Below are 18,600 nucleotides of genomic sequence, written 5' to 3' on the forward strand. Positions count from 1 at the left end.
ATCTCGGCTCACTGCAACCTCCGCCTCCTGGGTTCAGGCAATTCTCCTGCCTCAGCCTCCTAAGTAGCTGGGATTACAGGCACGTGCCACCATGCCCGGCTAATATTTTTTTTGTATTTTTAGTAGAGACGGGGTTTCACCGTGTTGACCAGGATGGTCTCGATCTCTTGACCTCGTGATCCACCCGCCTCAGCCTCCCAAAGTGCTGGGATTACAGGCGTGAGCCACCGCGCCTGGCCTAACCTTTTGATTTTATTTTTTTTGTAGCGGTCTTCCTGTTTTGCTAGGTCTGGTCTCGAACTCTTGACCTCAAGCAGTTTTTCTGCCTGGGCCTCCCAAAGTGCTGGGAGTATAGGTGTGAGCCACCGTGCGTGACTCAAGTTCGTTCTTTCTTTTTTGTTTTGAGACAGAGTGAGCCCTTTTGCCCAGACTGGAGTGCAGTGGCGCGTTCTTGGCTCACTGCAACCTCCACTTCCCGGGTTCAAGTGATTCCCCTGCCTCAGCCTCCTGAGTAGCTGGGACTACAGGCGCCCGCCACCGTGCCCAGCTAATTTTTGTGTTTTTAGTAGAGATGGAGTTTCACCATGTTGGCCAGGCTGGTCTTAAAACTCCTGACCTCAAAGTGATCCTCCCACCTCGGCCTCTTATGTTTGGATTACCGGCGTGAGCCACGCCAGGCCCGCTTCTGTCTTTTAAGGGAGATGTGAGTCTGTTGTGATAAGGTCTTCTGGTTGAAGTACAAATACAGCCTCATACAGATCTGTTGTTGGAAAAGGAAGGCGTATTTAACAGTTTTTCAGATAATGGTGGGTGTTCTTTGATGCCACAGCAAAACTCAGCGAGTGGTAGTTTTGTAGAGTAGTTGTGGGGTGGAGTCTGAGGCCGTTACCAGTGAACCTCACAGTTGCAGAGGCAGAGAAGGCCGTGAACAGGGTCCCGCAGAGTGGCTTCCGGTGCTGGCCCTCTCCTGGCTCGCGTGTCCTCACATGGTGGACAGAGAACCTGAGGGAGCCCTTTGGTGTTTTTCTTAAAAGGTTACTGATCCTGCTGGATCAGGGCCCCACCCTCATGGCCTCACTGGACCTTAGTTACTTCTGTAAACGCCTCGTCTCCAAATACAGTCGCGTTGGGTGTTAGGGTTGACTGTAACAGTTAATGTCACCGCCGGCCTCATCACAAGTTTTGTAAATGTTGGAAATTTGGCAAGTTCGTGTTGTCAAACCCAAGTTTGTCAAAGTCCTGAGTTCTAGGGTTGCAGCAGTTAGGTCAGCCTCCCTCGCCTGCCTACAAGGCAGAGCCTGCGAGGCTCCCGTCTGAGCGGCTGTAGTCGGCCAGCGCTCCACTGGAAGGGCCCCTTCGCCTCACCACCCGTTCCACGCGCGCTCCCTCGAAGGATCCGCCTCGGGAAGGGCCCCTTCGCCTCACCACCCATTCCACGCGCGCTCCCTTGAAGGATCCGCCTCGGGAAGGGCCCCCTCGCCTCACCACCCATTCCACGCGCGCTCCCTTGAAGGAGCCCCTCACTCTGGTAGGCAGCAGCCTCTCTGCTTCCCACGCCCTCACGCAGAACATGGAGGTGTCTGCTTTTGGTCTGCGAGGGATGGGTAGTGGTGCCCCGGCTGCGGCTTCCACGGGCGCTGGACTCTTGTGGCTGCCAGGGCGGCACCATCAGGCGGGTGTTAGTGAGGCCTAGCACGGAAACCACGGCTTAGTGCTCTTCGGACAGGGCTTCACCTGGGGCACTGGGGGACCCTGGGACCGCCGTGTCAGCCCTCCCACCTGCATGCTCCTGGCGGTCATGGGCACACAGAATCTGTTCTGTCCGCCGGGTCCCGTGAGAACTAAAGGGGAACTCGGTATGGACGTTCCACCTGGGGAAGGGCTGGGGATGGGCTGGGAGGTTCTTTGTGGACTTGAAGCCCCAGGATGAGTCTGGGCAGGAGCTGGGGTGGAGGGAAGGCCAGTGCTGATGTCCTGAGTGAATGAGAGGGAGGGTTCAGGAAGGTGGACGCTGAGAGTGAGCCCAGGGCCGGGTGGACTCTGAGCAGCAGGCAGATGTAACCTCAGTGGTGTAGAGGCTCCCGTGAGGGGGAGCGTGGGGATTTGAGAGCAGTGCTGGAGAGGATGATGTCTCCTCCTTCCTGGGAGTTACGTGCCCTGTTCTACTTCCCGGCATGCTGCATCGGCTCAGCATCAACCGTGTGTTCATCACGGCGCTCTTGTTCCAGTTCGTGACGGCGATTTCTCTGGTTACTCATTTTTGACCCAGTGTGAATTGACAGCTTCTCCGTCGTATTTGTGAAGCATCCATCTGTCTGCGTAGTTTTCTTCTTCTTTTTTAACTTTTTATTTTGAGGTAGAGTCTCGCTGTGTGGCCCAGGCTGGAGTGAGTGGTGCGGTCTCGGCTCACTGCAACCTCTGCCTCCCGGGTTCAAGTGATTCTCGTGCCTCATCCTCCCGAGTGGCTGGGACGACAGGAGGCACACAGCTTGTTTTCAGTGGAGACGGGGTTTTGCCATGTTGCCCAGGCTGCTCTTGAACTCCTGGCCTCACGTGATCCACCCTCCTTGGCCTTCCAAAATGCTGGGCTTACAGGTGTGAGTCCCTGTGTCTGGCCTGTTTATGTAGTTTGCTGAGGGTTTTCGGGTTACTTTTTTCCCCTTTGATAAACTGATGCTGAGTTAGAATAGTAGGTTGCCAGGTGTCACACCGTGCTTGCATTCCTGCCGTTCACCCTGTGTGAGGAGGCACTGTGGGCAGGGTGGTGCACTCTTCCCCGGCCGTGGCCCCTGTGTTCCAGTGCCTCTCTGAGGGATTGCGAAGGAGCTCTCGGATGAAGGGCTGGGCCTGAGGTCTGGCTGGGGATGCTGCTTGTGGGTGTGTCACAGTAGCCCTGGTTGTGGCCAGCAAGGCTCAGGTAAGGAAGGGGGGCAGGAGCCCCCTGGGTAGTCCCTCCTGATGGCCCTGTTCCCCTCCCCAACTCAGAGCAGCGACATGCCCTTCGACGAGCTGCTGGCACTCTATGGCTACGAGGCCTCAGACCCCATCTCAGAGCAGGAGAGTGAGGGTGGCGACGTGGCCCCCAACCTCCCGGACATGACCCTGGACAAGGTGAGTGAGTGCCCTTCCTGGAACTGGCCCCCAGCAGAGGTGCAGGGACCCGGTGCTGCCTCTCAGCAGGGGGCGTTCAGTGAGAGGAGCACCGAGGCCCCCAGAACAAGTAGAAGGTGGCCACCTGTAGCACTCCGCCAGGGTTGGAATGGCCGTGGGCACGAGGCTGGACCCTGGCCTTAACCCTGGGCCACATGTCCTTCTGACGTGGGCGGGTGGAGGGACAATCGGGGCCTGTCCTGGAGAAGTGCACCTGAGAAGGCAGAGGAACCGTGACCTGGCCGCCTCCCCAGGACTGGGCTCTCTGACGTTAGGTACCCAGAGGTCACCGCTCGAGGGCTGGGCGTTTGGAGCAGGGGAAGGCTGCATTGCAGAAGGCTAACACCACATGCACGGCCAAGAAAGAGCCACGCGCTCTGGGCGGTGCCCAGTGGCGTCTCTGACTGTTCCCGGCTCTGGCGGCTGGGTGTGGGCTCCCCCCCGCCCCCCGCCGCCGCACTGTGCCTCCACTTCCTCATCTGTGTAATGGGAACAGCGCCCCACGTGTCCAGTTCCGTCCCCGCTTCCCTACCCCCAACACTGCACCCTTGGCCACCTCTGTTTCCTTTTCTGCAGAGCGGGTGTGGGCCCCACTGAGCTCAGGGAGCCCCAGCACCTTCACTGCTGTTATCGTTAGTGTCATCCCGAGACTGCTAAACTGTAAAACGTTCTTTACTTTTTTGTTAAAAGGAACAAATAGCGAAGGATTTGCTTTCAGGGGAAGAAGAGGAAGAGACGCAGTCATCTGCCGACGACCTCACCCCGTCCGTGACCTCCCACGAGGCCTCCGACCTCTTCCCAAACCGGAGTGGATGTAGGTGACTCTGTTGCAATCCTCTACCGCGCCCAGGCACGTGCCAGGCAGGGGTGATGCTGATGAAGGGTCCTGGGGCTGGTGCGGGCCAAGAACTCATCACAGATGAAGGCGTCTGCCTGGTGGGAAGCGCTCGTAGCCCGGGGGTGCCTCGTTCTCCCCCACCCTGGCCAGCCAGCAGGGTCTCTCGGAGTGATTCAGTTTAAACAAGCAGGGAGCTTGCTGGTTCCCGTAGCAAAGCTAGAGACGGCATCCCCATAGCCGTCCTCCCCGACAAGCCTGTGCGCTGGCTTTCCTGGGAGCTGAGGGCTCGGGCCCAGCGGTGCGGCAGCCGCGTGGAAGGGAAGGGGAGGCCTCTTTCTTGAAAGTGCATCCCGGGCCCTGGGTTCTGTGCCCATCCACATCCCGGTGTCTGGCCAGGGAGGGGGTCACAGCCTGGGGATCAGGTGGATGGAGAGTGGGAGTGGAGGGTCTTTGCCCGGAGAAGGGGCTGTGTAGGCTGCCGGCAGTGGAGACCCCGGGGGACCTGCCTCCATTTTCCCAAAGCTCGTTTCCTGGCTGATGAAGTCAAAGAGCCTGGCTCTTCTGCCTCCTCCGACACCGAGGAGGACTCCCTTCCCGCCAACAAATGTAAGAAGGTACGTGGCTCTGTTCTCCCCAACCTCGTATCGGCTGCAGTCACCGCGGCGGGGTCCTGCTGAGCTCTCTCCCTGGGCGTGTGCCCCTTCTCAGAGGCGGGACGTGCTGCTCGACCCCGGGGTGGGCCGGGACCGGGGCCCCGGATCCTGCTGCTGACCCAGAGTGTCTCTCCTCCGACATCCCGTCTGGGCCTGCCAGGCCGGTGTCAGGGCACAGCCTCCCCTCACATCCTCCGACATCCCGTCTGGGCCTGCCAGGCTGGTGTCAGGGCACAGCCTCCCCTCACATCCTCCGACATCCCGTCTGGGCTTGCCAGGCCGGTGTCAGGGCACAGCCTCCCCTCACACACCCAGGCCTCTGCCTCCCGTCCTCAGACCGCAGAGCTGGCATCAGCAGGTCGACTGCACACGTGGGTCTGGGGTCCGAATGGCAGCCCCTCCGCCCGAGCCCGCCACAGCACGCGGCAGCCAGCCTCCCTTCTGTGCTGGACGCTTCCTCAGTGTCCTGATTCCCAGGCCCTTGTTTGCAGGAGATCATGGTGGGACCTCAGTTCCAAGCTGACCTCAGCAGCCTGCACTTGAACCGGCACTGTGAGAAGAGTAAGTGGGGCCCGGGGCAGGGAACTCATTCTGCCGGGGAGTGGCCCAGTTGGACGGCAGATCTTTGGACAGTCTGAGGGGCCCAGCCTGGTTGGCGCCCGCCCTCTGTAGCTCGCTGGGCAGCCGAGCCTGTGGCTGCAGGAAGTGGGGGCTCTCTTGACTGCGCTGGGCCTGTCGATGTCTGCCCCTGCCCACTCTGCCCAGCTCTGTCCGTCTCTTGGGGTCTGCTCCTGTCAGCCCGTGCCGCCAGACCCTCGGCAGTCCATGCTGCCCCGCCCTTGACTCCGCTCTCTGCCCTGAGGCCCCTCCTCAGGAGCCCTAGGTCAGTTGGGTTCTCCGGAGAGACCTGCTGCATGTCCTGCGGCTTCCCCTGCCTAGCTCCCCGCTCTGCAGGGCACTCCCTGTCCTGGACCTGATCTTCGTCTCTTTCCCACTAGAGCTCAGAGCCAAGCCGCTCTGGCCCCTTCTGGGCACGGACTCACGTGCCCACTGACTTGGGTCTTGTCTTTCCCTGGAGCCCTCGTAGGCCCTGGGCCAGTACTCCTAGCTCAGGAGCCTTCTCCAAGGTGATTCCGTGGCTGGGATGGACCCGTGTGAGAGGAGGCCGGAGGCCGGCAGGTGCAGCCAAGCTGGGACCTCCAGAAGGCAGGGTCAGAGGGGGCACGGGACCCTCACCCAGAAAAGGCACCTGCTGTCAAACTCCGCGTGGAAGCCTGGCCTCGGAGCCTGTCATCAGGGCCCTTTCCCAACCCTGACTCACCCCATGAGGGTGCCGTGGGACGCCGCCGGCCTTTCCCACTCCGGGTGACGTCTGTGCTGGTGGAACCGTCTGGTGCTTGGTTTGGGTGCCACGTTCTCCCACCCTTCCTGCCGTGGGCTGCTGTCACGGTTGGGTCCGTTTGTGGGCCGTGGATGCCCTTGTGTCTGGTTCGTGGATAGAGCGCTCGGTTCTCGATGGACAGCAGGGAGTCTCACGGCAGGCGTGTGCCGGGGTCGCGGTGCTGCCCGAGTTTCTCACTCGGCCTGTGCGAGCTGCTCACATTCTCGGCGTGTGACCCCGAGGGTGAGTTTGCCTGAGATGGACTCTTGTGGCATCGTGTCTTTCACTGGCGTTTCCCTGGAGAGTGTGCTCGCCATTTGCATATTCTCTCTGTGCGTGCCCAAAGCTTTCCCCGCTTCTGACTTGGGCGGTCTTTCTCTGGTTTGTGGAGTGGCTTCCGCGTTCTGGAAGCGCGTCCTGTGGGCTTTGCGCGCTGCTGCCGTCTGCTCCAGCCTGTGGCTTGCCCGCTGACTCTCGGCGTGTCTTCAGTAGAGTCCAGCTCACCAATCTTGATTTTAAAAGTAACGTGTTTGTGTCCTGTTTAAGAGTCTTTGCTTACCTTCAGGCTCTTGAAGGTATTCTTGCACGTTTCATTCTGGAAGCTTTATTGTTTTCCTTTCACGTTTAAGGCTGTGATCCAACTTCATTTAAATTTTGGTGTATGGTGGCCAGGGCTGTGGCTCACCCTGTAATCCCATCACTTTGGGAGGCCGAGGCGAGTGGATCTCTTGAGGTCGGGAGTTTGAGACGAGCCTGTCCAACATGGGAAACCCTGTCTCTAGTACAAATACAAAAATTAGCCAGGCGTGATGGCGCTGCCTGTGGTCCCAGATACGTGGGAGGCTGAGGCAGGAGAATCGCTTGGACCACAAGGCGGAGCTTGCGGTGAGCTGAGATCGCACCACTGCACTCCAGCCTGGGCCACAGAGCGAGACTCAGAAAAATAAAAAATAAATAAATTTTGGTGTATGGTGTTAGACGGTGTGAGGTGCGGGTTAGGGAACTGTTTCCCATACGGATATGCAGCTGCCCCAGCACCACACATCGAAGACACTGTGGCCAGGCGCGGTGGCCCCGTCTGCAAAAGAAAAGAAAAGAAAAGCCCATTCTCTCCCCCACTGAGTCGCAGCGATGCCTTTGTGATGTCAGGCGTCTGTGAAGTGTCTCCCTGCTCTCACCCTGAGTCATTGCCACACTGTCGCAGTTGTTAACACGTTACGCGTAAGGCCGAGGTGGTGCAGGTCTTCAGGTTTCTAAGTGTTCATTGTGTGTGTATATAAGTTTAAGAGTAAAACTTACTTTTTCGGCAACTGACAGGTTTTATTATTATTTATTTATTTTAGAGACGGAGTTTCTCTCTTGTTGCCCAGGCTGGAGTGCAGGGGCGCGATCTCAGCTTACCGTGACCTGCACCCCCCGGGTTCAAGTGATTCTTCTGCCTCAGCCTCCCGAGTAGCTGGGATTACAGGCGTGCGCCACCACGCCCAGCTAATTTTTTTATTTTTAGCAGAGTTGGTGTTTCACCATGTTAGCCAGGCTGGTCTCGAACTTCTGATCTCAAGTGATCCTCCCGCCTCGGCCTCCTAAAGTGCTGGGATTACAGGTGTGAGCCACCGCCTCCAGCCCTGACAAGTTTTAATCTTAAAACTTAGGTAGATACACAACTTGTCAGTCGCCTCGAAAATATTTGCTAGGGTTTTGATTAGGCTTGCATTGAATCTTTAATTTGGGGAGAGTTGATATTCCACTCTGCATTTTTACCTCTCTGCTAAGACCTTTAATCGTAGCAATGTTGTGGTTTTCAGTATAGCATCTTTTTTTGAAATGGAGTCTCCCTTCGTCGCCCAGGCCCAAGTGCAATGGCACGATCCCAACTCACTGCAACCTCCGCCCCCCAGGTTCAAGCAGTTCTCCTGCCTCAGCCTCTGGAGTAGCTGGAATGACAGGTGCGTGCCACCACGCCCAGCTAATTTTTGTATTTTTAGTAGAGACAGGGTTTCACCACGTTGGCCAGGCTGGTGTGGAACTCCTGACCTCAGGTGATTGACCTGGCTTGGCCTCCCAAAGTGCTGGGATTACCGGCGTGAGCCCCCGCCCCGGCCGGCTGCTTCATTTTCTAGATTTGTGCTGGCTAGTCCAGTGCAGGCGTGAAAAGATGTACTGACGGAGGACGTCCCTGTCTTGGTCTCAGGCTTGGAAAAAGTGGTCAGCGTTTCCCCTGTTAAGTACGATGTTGGCTGTGAGATGTTCGTGGATGCTCCGTCAGATGAAAGCGCCCCCTCTGCTCCTCGTAGCTGACAGGTTTTTTCATGAATGTGTGTTGGATTGTTTCAGATGCTCTTTCTGTGTGGATCGAGATAGTCTTGTTCTCTTTTATTGTGCTAATGCAGTTCATTACATAAATTGACTTTCTTTATTTTATTTATTTATTTTTCTGAGACGGAGTTTTGCTCTTGTTGCCCAGGCTAGGGTGCAACGGTGCCATCTCGGCTCACTGCAACCTCCGCCTCCTGGGTTCAAGCGATTCTCCCGCCTCAGCCTTCTGAGTAGCTGGGATTGCAGGCATCCGCCACCATGCCCGGCTAATTTTGTATTTTTTATTAGAGATGAGGGTTCTCCATGTTGGCCAAGCTGGTCTCGAACTCCCAACCTCAGATGATCCTCCCGCCTCGGCCTCCCAAAATGCTGGGATTACAGCCGTGAGCCACTGTGCCTGGCCCATAGTTGATTTTTCAGACGTTAAATTAACTGCGTGTTGTGGAGTAAACGCTGCCTGGTCGGGAAGTATTCTCCGTGTTTGTGTGTCACATGCAGTCAGTCCTCGTTATTTCTGGATCCTGTATTGGTGAATTGCCTACTTGCTAAAATTTATTGTAACCCCAGATCAATGCTGGCAGCACCTTTGTGGTCAGTCGCCGGCGGATGTGTGGGGCGGCCGGGAAGGTGAACTGCCTGACGTGCGGCTCCCGGCGAGGTGGGCGACGCCGCTCTGCCCGTCTCAGCTCTCCACGGTGCACGTCATGCCGTTTCACGTCTCTGTGCTTCGTGTTGGCGACTTGACTGTTTGAAATGGCCTCTAAAGGTAGTGGTAAGTTTCTGTCCGGTGTTCCTAAGTGGAAGAAGGCTACGGTGTGCCTTCCAGAGAAATACGAGAGCTCAAGAAGCTGCTCTCGGGTGAGCTCTTGCGCTGCTGGCTGTGAGTTCCGTGTTGATGAATCAGCAAGTAGATTGAATGCGGCGGCGGTCCCCAGCCCTCTCTGGCACCAGGGACTGGTTTCATGGACGACGGTTTTTCCGCGGGTGGTGGGGTAAGGGGTGTGGTTCACGATGAACCCTTTCTGCCTCAGATCATCAGGAATGAGCGTCTCATAAGGACCATGCAGCCTGGATCCCTCGCAGGTGCCATTCACGGTGGGATTTGCGCTCCTGTGAGAACCTAAGGCCACCTCCGACCTGGCGGGAGGCGGCGCTCAGGCAGTGATGCTGGCTCGCCAGCCACTCGCCTCCCGCTGCGCGGCCAGTTCCTGACAGGCCACGGACCAGCGGGTCGGGAGCCCCTGCAATCACACATTTTTAAAAACTTAAATTTGACCGGGTGCAGTGGCTCAAATTCCAGCACTTTGGGAGGCCGAGGTGGGGAGATCACTAGGTCAGGAGATCGAGACCATCCTGGCCAACATGGTGAAACCCTGTATCTGCTAAAAATACAAAAATTATTTGGGCATGGTGGCACATGCCTGTAATCCCAGCTACTTGGGAGGCTGAGGCAGGAAAATAGCTTGAGCCCGGGAGGCGGAGGCTGCAGTGAGCCGAGATCTGGCCACGGCACTCCAGCCTGGGCCACAGAGCAAGACTCTGTCTCAAAAAAAAAAATTAAACTTAAGTTGTTTTTTCCTTTTTTTTTGGAGACAAAGTCTTGCTCTGTGGCCCAGGCTGGAGTGCCGTGGCCAGATCTCGGCTCACTGCAGCCTCCGCCTCCCGGGCTCAAGCGATTCCCATGCTACAGTCTCCCAAGTGGCTGGGACTACAGATGTGCGCCACCACACACCGGCTAATTTTTTTTTGTGTGTGTATTTTGTAGAGACCAGGTTTCACCTTGTTGCCCAGGCTGGTCTTGAACTCCTGACCTCTAGCATGATTCATCCCCGTCAGCCTCCCAAAGCGCTGGGATCACAGGCGTGAGCCGCAGCGCCCGGCTTGCAGCAAGGCATCTTGAATGGTCGACGAAAATGCTGAATTTCCCTGGGGCAGTGAGTCATGCTCCCCGTGAGCACTGAGTTAACGGACATTTACACATCCGTGTTTGATCCCTTCCTTCCTCAGTTTGATTAGCTCACGCTGATGATTTTTGCGCGTACGTTCGTGGAGGTACTCAGCTGCCCTTCTGTTTTTATTTGTCCGAGTCTGGTCTTGATCCCAGGGTTGTGCCGCTGTCATGAATGTATTTGGAAGTGGCCTTTTTCCTGACCTGTGGAGGATCACTATTTCCTTCCGTGGTTCTTCAGTGGAGTCATCTGGGCCTGGGATTTAGTTTTATTTCTGTGGAAGATTTTGAATTATAAGTTCAATTTATTTATTTGTTTAGAGACGGAGTCTGGCCTCTCTCGCCCAGGCTGGAGTGCCGTGGCGCGATCTCCGCTCACTGCAGCCTCCGCCTCCCGGGTTCAAGCAATTCTCCTGCCTCAGCCTCCCGAGTAGCTGGGACTACAGGTGCCCGCCACCACACCGGGCTAATTTTTGCATTTTAGGTAGAGACGAGGTTTCACCACATTGGCCAGGCTGGTCTCAAACTCTTGACGTCAGGTGATGCTCCTGCTTCGGCCTCCCAAAGTGCTGGGATTACAGGCGCAAGCCACCGGCCAAGTTCATTTTATTTAACGTACGTAGTTTCTGTTTCGATGGGTCGTGTGTAGGAGGGGTTTACCGTGTGTGCGTCGTTGACTCTGTCGGCATCAGGCTGTCATCAGACCCTTTCGCATCCTTCCTGGCATCCTGGGACCTGTAGGGCGTCCCCTTTTTGATTCCTGATACTGGTGATTTGCATTTCCTCCTTTTTCCTGTTTCCCCGATCAGCCTTCGTAGGAGTTTTATCAGTTGTATTTCTCTGTATGAAAAGCTCACCGTAGCCTTGCTCACGTCCCTCTATTGTGGGATTTCTGTTTTTCGTTAAACGTGCGCTCTGAATGAAGAGACCCCCAAACCGGCTTTGTGTGAGCAACGTGGCTGCCTCTTCACCCGGGTGCGGGCGTGCTGAGTCCGAAGAGTCAGCACAGGGCGGCAGAATGGGAGTTGGTTTTGTAGGTTCGGGGTGGACGGTGGAAACTGCAGAAGTTACAGTTCAGGGCGGCTTTTGCAAGCTGGGAGGGGCTGGAGTCACGAGGTTGGCCTCGGTCAGTTACAAAGTCCGGTTGCCTCATCAGCTGAGGCGGGAATAAGGAACCGTAGAAGAACGTCTCAAGTTAATGAGGCCCCCCCCAGGGGTGGATCGTTCTCGTTTTTGTGGTTTTCCAGTTATTTCAGAACTCGCCTGGAGTGTACGTGTGGGTCACAGGGGTTACCCTGCGGGTCCATGCTGCAGTCAGCCAGCCTAAAAGGCCTGACATGTTTTACTTTTTTCTTTTCTTTTCTTTTCTTTTTTTGGTGACAGAGTCTTGCTCCGTTGCCCAGGCTGGAGTGCAGCGGTGCGATCTTGACTCACTGCAACCTTCGCCTCCTGGTTCAAGTGATTCTCCCGCTTCAGCCTCCCGAGTAGCTGCTATTACAGGCGTGCGCTACCACGCCTGGCTAATTTTTGTGTTTTTAGTAGAGATGGGGTTTCCCCATGTTGACCAGGCTGGTCTTGGACTCCTGACCTCAGGGAATTCACCCGCCTCGGTCTCCCAAAGTGCTGGGATGACAGGCCTGAGCCACCGCGCCCGGCCCTCTTACTGATGTTTAATTGAATTACAGTGTGGTCAGAAAACACTCTAATTTCAGTTCTTTGCAGTTAGTTGTGCCCCGCGTCATGACCGATACTTAATCTGTTTTGGTCACTGTTCTACGTGTTTGAAAAGAATGTGTGTTGTGCGGTTGTTGGGTGGAGTTCTCCGTATGTTTCCCTCGGCGAGTTGGGTAATCGTCTGTGTTCTCACTCAGGTGTTTGGCTGCCTTTTGTATTTACCGAGAGATTTGTGATGACCTCCTCCGACTGTGGATCGTCTGTTTCCCCTTGTAATTCTGTCCATTTCTTCTTCACGTCGCAGCCGTGTTATTAGGTGCACAGACGTTAAGACTGCTCTGTCTTCATGGTGAATTGTTTCTTCTGTCGTTGTGAAATGTCTTTCTGTAGCAATCCTCCTCTTACAGTCAGTACTTGACCTGCCGTACGTGTGACTCGGCAGCTTTTTGTAGGTTTCCTCAGCGTTTGCGTGGCTTTTCCCATGCTTTTTACCATTCTGTATTTTTTTATTTGAAATGTATTGTCTGTAAATGGCACGTTTAGATCCTTTTTTTTTTTTTTGAGATGGAGTCTCTCGAGTCCAGTGGTGCAATCTCCACTCACTGCAACCTCCGCCTCCCAGTTCTAGCAATTCTCCCACGTAAGCCTCCAGAGTAGCTGTGATTACAGGTGCCCGCCACCACGCCCAGCTGAGGTTTGTGTTTTTAGTAGAGATGGGGTTTCACCATGCTGACCAGGCTGGTCTCCAAAATCTAGACCTCAAGTGACCTGCGCACCTCAGCCTCCCAGTGTACGCGCGAGCCACCGTGCCCAACTAGATTTTGTTTTTAATTCAGTCTGATAGTCATTGTCTTTTAATAGAGTTTTTAGTTCGCTTGCATTTTTTAGGTTACTTGTATGTCATGTAATTGTGAAAACAAGTGTGTAATGCCACCATCTTGCCTTTGCTTTCTGTGTGTTTCATCTGCTCTTTGCTCCTGTTTTTTTGAGACGGAGTTTCACTCTTGTTGCCCAGGCTGGAGTGCAATGCCGTGATCTCAGCTCACTGCAACCTCCGCCTCCTGGGTCCAAGCGACTCTCCTGCCTAAGCATCCCAAGTAGCTGGGATTATAGGCGTGCGCCACCACGCCCGGCTAATTTTTGTATTTTTAATAGAGACGGGGTTTCTCCATGTTGATCAGGCTGGTCTCAAACTCCTGATGTCAGGTGATCTGCCCGCCTTGGGCTCCCTGAGTGCTGGGATGACAGGCGTGATCTACTACGCCCAGCCTGTTTTTCTTTTTAATTTTTTTTGTATCTTCTTTTGGATTAATTAAGTAGCTTTGTTTTGTCCTCCTGTTTCAGCTTCTAATTTTAGTTCAGTGCTTACCTTAGAGGTTACAATATGAGTTCTTATCACAGTCTACTTTGAAGTAGAATATACTCATTTAAAGTGGACTGTGAGGCTCTGTGCGGTGGCTCACACCTGTAATCTCAGCACTTTGGGAGGCTGAGGTCTCTGGAGTCAAAATTCAAGACCTGCATGGCCAACATGGTGAAACCCCGTCTCTACTAAAAATAAAAAAATTAGCTGGGCATGGTGGTGGCGGGTGCCTGTAATCCCAGCTACTTGGCAAAGAATCACTTAAACCCTGGAGGCGGAGGTTGCGGTGAGCCGATATGGCGCCACTGCACTCCAGCCTAGCGACAGAGTGAGACTCCGTCTCAAAAAAAACAAAACCCAAAACTACGTATCACAAGATATAACGTTGCTGTTTTAAACAGTGAACGTTCTCTGTATTGACCCACATGGATCCTCCAACTTCCAGTTGGGATCATGTCCTTCAGCCTGAACTTCTTTTCACCCGGCCTTATGCTTTCTTCCAGTATTATTTTGTCTGAAAAGCCTTGATTTTGCTTTCGTTCCCTAAAGAATATTTTCATGGTCATATTTTTCTAGGTTTGCAGGGTTTTTCCTTTCAGCACTTGAGCAATTTCCTTCCATTGCTTCTTTTGTTTTTAAAGACGGGGTTTCACCATGTTGGTCAGGCTGGTCTTGAACTCCCGACCTCAGGTGATCTGCCTGCCTCGACCTCCAAAGTGCTGGGATTACAGGCGTGAGCCACCACACCCGGCCCCTTCCATTGCTGCTTGGCTGCCGCTGTCTCTGTTAAAAATCAGAGCCTTGGCCGGGTGTGGTGGCTCACGCCTGTAATCCCAGCACTTTGGGAGGCCGAGGCGGGTGGATCACAAGGTCAGGAGTTCGAGACCAGCCTGGCCAACATGGTGAAACCCCGTCTCTATTTAAAAAAAACAAACAAAAAAACAACTCAGAGCCTGTCTTACTGTTTCCTTTGAAATCATTGTGCCGTTGCCTCTCCTAAGATTTTTTTCCTTCCTTTTTTTTTTTTTAAACCAGTTTGACTGTGATGTACGTGTGCACACGTGCCTTTGTGTGTCCTCGTGTTTGCCCTGAGTGTCCCGGCTCGGGGGGTCGGCATCAGCCGTCAGTTTTGAAGAATTCTTGGCTCTAATTTCTTCCGATTTTGTGCTGCCGCCTCATTCTCCGCCTTTTCTGTGACTCCTCTGCAGGCCTCTGAGGTCGCTTGGCCGTCTTAGCCCGTCCTGCACTCTGCTCTTTCTTTGTAGGCTCTCGGTTTCTTTCTGATTCCACTCGCTTGGTCTCGTGCTGCGCTCAGGCTGCTGGTAAACTACTCCCTGGGTCCGTGCATTCGGGTGCTGCACTTTCCAATCCTGGAAGGTCCTCGAGATTCTTCTGTATAAATTTCAAGTCCCTAGAGACTCTCCGGCTTTTTGTCCGCTTTCTTTTTTCTGAGATAGAATTTCGCTCTTGTCACCCAGGCTGGAGTGCAATGGCACGATCTCAGCTCACCGTAACCTCTGCCTCCTGGGTTCAGGCAATTCTCCTGCCTCAGCCTCCCGAGTAGCTGGGACTACAGGCGCGCACCACCATGCCCGGCTAATTTTTGTATTTTTAGTAGAGACGGGGTTTCACCATGTTCACCAGGATGGTCTCGATCTCTTGACCTCATGATCCACCCGCCTTGGCCTCCCAAAGTGCTGGGATTGCAGGTGTGAGCCACCGCGCCCGGCCCCCGGAAGTGCTGGGATTACAGGCGTGAGCCACCATGCCCGGCTAATTTTTGTATTTTTAGTAGAGACGGGGTTTCACCATGTTGACCAGGATGGTCTCGATCTCTTGACCTCGTGATCCACCCGCCTTGGCCTCCCAAAGTGCTGGGATTACAGGCGTGAGCCACCGCGCCCGGCCCCCGGAAGTGCTGGGATTACAGGCGTGAGCCGCCGCGCCCGGCCTTGTCCGCTTTCTTAACATGCTGATCCAAGATAGATGTCTTCGTCCGCTGATGCTTAGTATCGGCCGTGTGTAGGCCTGCTTTCTTGTCTGATGTTTTCCTGTTTTATTTGGAGACAGGGTCTTGCTCTGCTGCCCGGGGTGGAGCGCAGTGGCGCATTCGTGGCGCATTGCAGCTGCGACCTCCTGGGCTCGAGCGCTTCTCCCACCTTAGCCTCCCACGTGGCTGGGACTACAGGCAGGTACCACCAGGCCTGGCCACTTTTGAAAGTTTCTGTAGAGATGGAGTGTGCTGGTCTCAAGCTCTGGCCTCAACCGATCCTCCCACCTCAGCCTCCCCGAGTGCTGGGATTGCAGGCGTGAGCCGTCACATCTGGCTCACGTTTTTCCCTCGTGTTTCCCCACTCTTCACGTGCTACGCTGCACGTGGCGCTGCCTTTCTCCAGAGATGGCCTCTTTTCTTGGAGACCACCTCGGTCCAGGCAGGACTCACGGTGCCTGTAGGGTTGGAGAGAGGTGGCTGCGGGGTCTGCCCGCTTTCCTCTTGGGGGCCGCGGGGACTAGGAGAGGCCCGCCTTGTGGGCACAGCACCAGCCCGGGAGCTGGTTGCGCGTCAGCTGCCGGCGGTAGAGAGTTTCCCGCGGGAGCGGTTTTCCCGCGTGCATTTCTCACGGCTTCCCTTGGCACTGATGGCGTCTGTTATTCGTTGGTTTGCTTTGTTTGGGTTCCTGTGCCTCTTTCCCGGATAATCGAGAGGTGCTGGCACTTGTCCCAGACCCGACCCTGAGCTCTCCCCTGCCTCGTCCCCGGCCACGTCGCTCCTCACAGCTGGAGGCTGTGCCCCTCCCTTTGCTGAAAGCTGACTGCATCTGAAGTTGTCGACCTTCTCTCCCTGTTAGCCCGTCCGTCACCTGCAGCAGCTGCCTGGGCAGGGTGTCTCCCCAGCGGTGGTGCACATTCTGGCCGTGGCTCTTCTTGCAGTTAGAGTGCGATGGTGCCTGTGCGGGCTCCCGCTTGTCCACGGGACACAGGCCCCAGCTGCCTTCATCCTCTGGGGTCCACAGGCCCCAGCTGCCTTCATCCTCTGTCTGGGGTCCGCAGGCCCCAGCTGCCTTCATCCTCTGTCTGGGGTCCACAGGCCCTAGCTGCCTTCATCCAGACTCTGAGGTCCCCAGGCCCCAGCTGCCTTCATCCAGACTCTGAGGTCCCCAGGCCCCAGATGCCTTCATCCTCTGTCTGGGGTCCACAGGCCCCGGCTGCCTTCATCCAGACTCTGGGGTCCCCAGGCCCCAGCTGCCTTCATCCTCTGTCTGGGGTCCACAGGCCCCGGCTGCCTTCATCCAGACTCTGGGGTCCCCAGGCCCCAGCTGCCTTCATCCTCTGTCTGGGGTCCACAGGCCCCAGCTGCCTTCATCCAGACTCTGGGGTCCGCAGGCCCCAGCTGCCTTCATCCTCTGTCTGGGGTCCACAGGCCCCAGCTGCCTTCATCCTCTGTCTGGGGTCCACAGGCCCCGGCTGCCTTCATCCAGACTCTGGGGTCCCCAGGCCCCAGCTGCCTTCATCCTCTGTCTGGGGTCCACAGGCCCCGGCTGCCTTCATCCAGACTCTGGGGTCCCCAGGCCCCAGCTGCCTTCATCCTCTGTCTGGGGTCCACAGGCCCCGGCTGCCTTCATCCAGACTCTGGGGTCCCCAGGCCCCAGCTGCCTTCATCCTCTGTCTGGGGTCCACAGGCCCCGGCTGCCTTCATCCAGACTCTGGGATCCGCAGGCCCCAGCTGCCTTCATCCTCTGTCTGGGGTCCACAGGCCCCAGCTGCCATCATCCAGACTCTGGGGTCCGCACGCCCCAGCTGCCTTCATCCAGACTCTGGGGTCCGCAGGCCCCAGCTGCCTTCATCCAGACTCTGGGGTCCGCAGGCCCCAGCTGCCTTCATCCAGACTCTGGGGTCCGCAGGCCCCAGCTGCCTTCATCCAGACTCTGGGGTCCGCAGGCCCCAGCTGCCTTCATCCAGACTCTGGGGTCTGCTTCCTGCTCCCTCAGTCCCCGCGTCTTGTAGCCGTGCAGCCTGAAGCCAGCCTCACCTCACTGGGGTCACTCCTTACATCCCCCTCTGCAGAGTCCTCGCTGGGACCTGCCCTGCCCCAGATCTAGGCTGCCCGCAGCTTCCTCTGACCCCTTGGCTGGATCAGGCGCCCCTGCCGACCGCTCGTGGCTGCCTGCGTTTGGTCATGAGGATACAGGCCTGTGTCTGGCGCCCGGAGCCTGCCCTGGACCCAACCTCACCAAGCCCAGGAGGAGCGAGCGACAGCGCCCCCAGGGAAAGGGGGGGCGGGACAGTGCCTCTTCCCTGTCCCGGCGTGTGTGGGTGCAGAGTGGGTTCCTGCAGCGTGACCCTTGCCCTCTGCTTGTGCAGTCTACGAGAACGAAGACCAACTGCTGTGGGACCCCAGCGTCCTCCCAGAGAGGGAGGTGGAGGAGTTCCTGTACAGGGCCGTGAAGAGACAGTGGCACGAGACGGCCGGGCCTCAGCTCCCGGAGGGAGAGACCGTGAAGGACAGTGAGCAGGTGGGCGCTGCCGTGCTCGGGACGGGGGCTGAGGGGCCAGGCAGGGCAAGAAGGAGGCCACGGGTCAGGCGTGTGGGGGCCTGGGCGTCGGAACAGCCACTCAGGTCGGGAGGTGGCCAGTTAAAACCACGTATCAGGGAGAAGGTGCACACGCCTCCTGATACCTCTGCAGGGGGATGTAGACACCCCGATACCTCTCCCTGGATAGAGGTGTAGACGGCCCCCGACGTCACCCCTGACGTCTCTCCCTGGATAGAGGTGTAGACGGCCCCCGACGTCACCCCTGACGTCTCTTCCTGGATGGAGGTGTAGACGGCCCCCGACGTCACCCCTGAGATCTCTCCCTGGATAGAGGTGTAGACGGCCCCTACGTCACCCCTGACGTCTCTCCCTGGATAGAGGTGTAGACGGCCCCCGACGTCACCCCTGACGTCTCTCCCTGGATAGAGGTGTAGACGGCCCCCGACGTCACCCCTGAGATCTCTCCCTGGATAGAGGTGTAGACGGCCCCCGACGTCACCCCTGACGTCTCTCCCTGGATAGAGGTGTAGACGGCCCCCGACGTCACCCCTGACGTCTCTTCCTGGATGGAGGTGTAGACGGCCCCCGACGTCACCCCTGAGATCTCTCCCTGGATAGAGGTGTAGATGGCCCCTACGTCACCCCTGATGTCTCTCCCTGGATAGAGGTGTAGACGGCCCCCGACATCACCCCTGAGATCTCTCCCTGGAGAGAGAGGTGTAGACGGCCCCCGACGTCACCC

The 18,600-nt window shown here is 56.5% G+C and overlaps 1 protein-coding gene across 4 annotated transcripts in view; it reads left to right on the forward strand.

Moving 5' to 3' along the window:
* MIER2 (MIER family member 2) overlaps positions 1 to 18,600 on the forward strand; it is a 39,986-nt gene that overhangs the window by 12,273 nt on the left and 9,113 nt on the right. For all 4 annotated transcript variants that reach the window (XM_064371205.1, XM_064371206.1, XM_064371208.1 and 1 more), the window contains exons 4-8: positions 2,986 to 3,111; positions 3,841 to 3,964; positions 4,511 to 4,602; positions 5,133 to 5,202; positions 17,686 to 17,837. In XM_064371205.1, the coding sequence (XP_064227275.1) occupies positions 2,986 to 3,111; positions 3,841 to 3,964; positions 4,511 to 4,602; positions 5,133 to 5,202; positions 17,686 to 17,837 (564 nt within the window). The remainder of the gene's footprint in view (positions 1 to 2,985; positions 3,112 to 3,840; positions 3,965 to 4,510; positions 4,603 to 5,132; positions 5,203 to 17,685; positions 17,838 to 18,600) is intronic.

The sequence above is a fragment of the Aotus nancymaae genome, unplaced genomic scaffold (assembly GCF_030222135.1).
Source record: "Aotus nancymaae isolate 86718 unplaced genomic scaffold, 86718_ANA_hifiasm-v0.15.2.pri h1tg000124l, whole genome shotgun sequence".
Lineage (NCBI taxonomy): Eukaryota > Metazoa > Chordata > Mammalia > Primates > Aotidae > Aotus > Aotus nancymaae.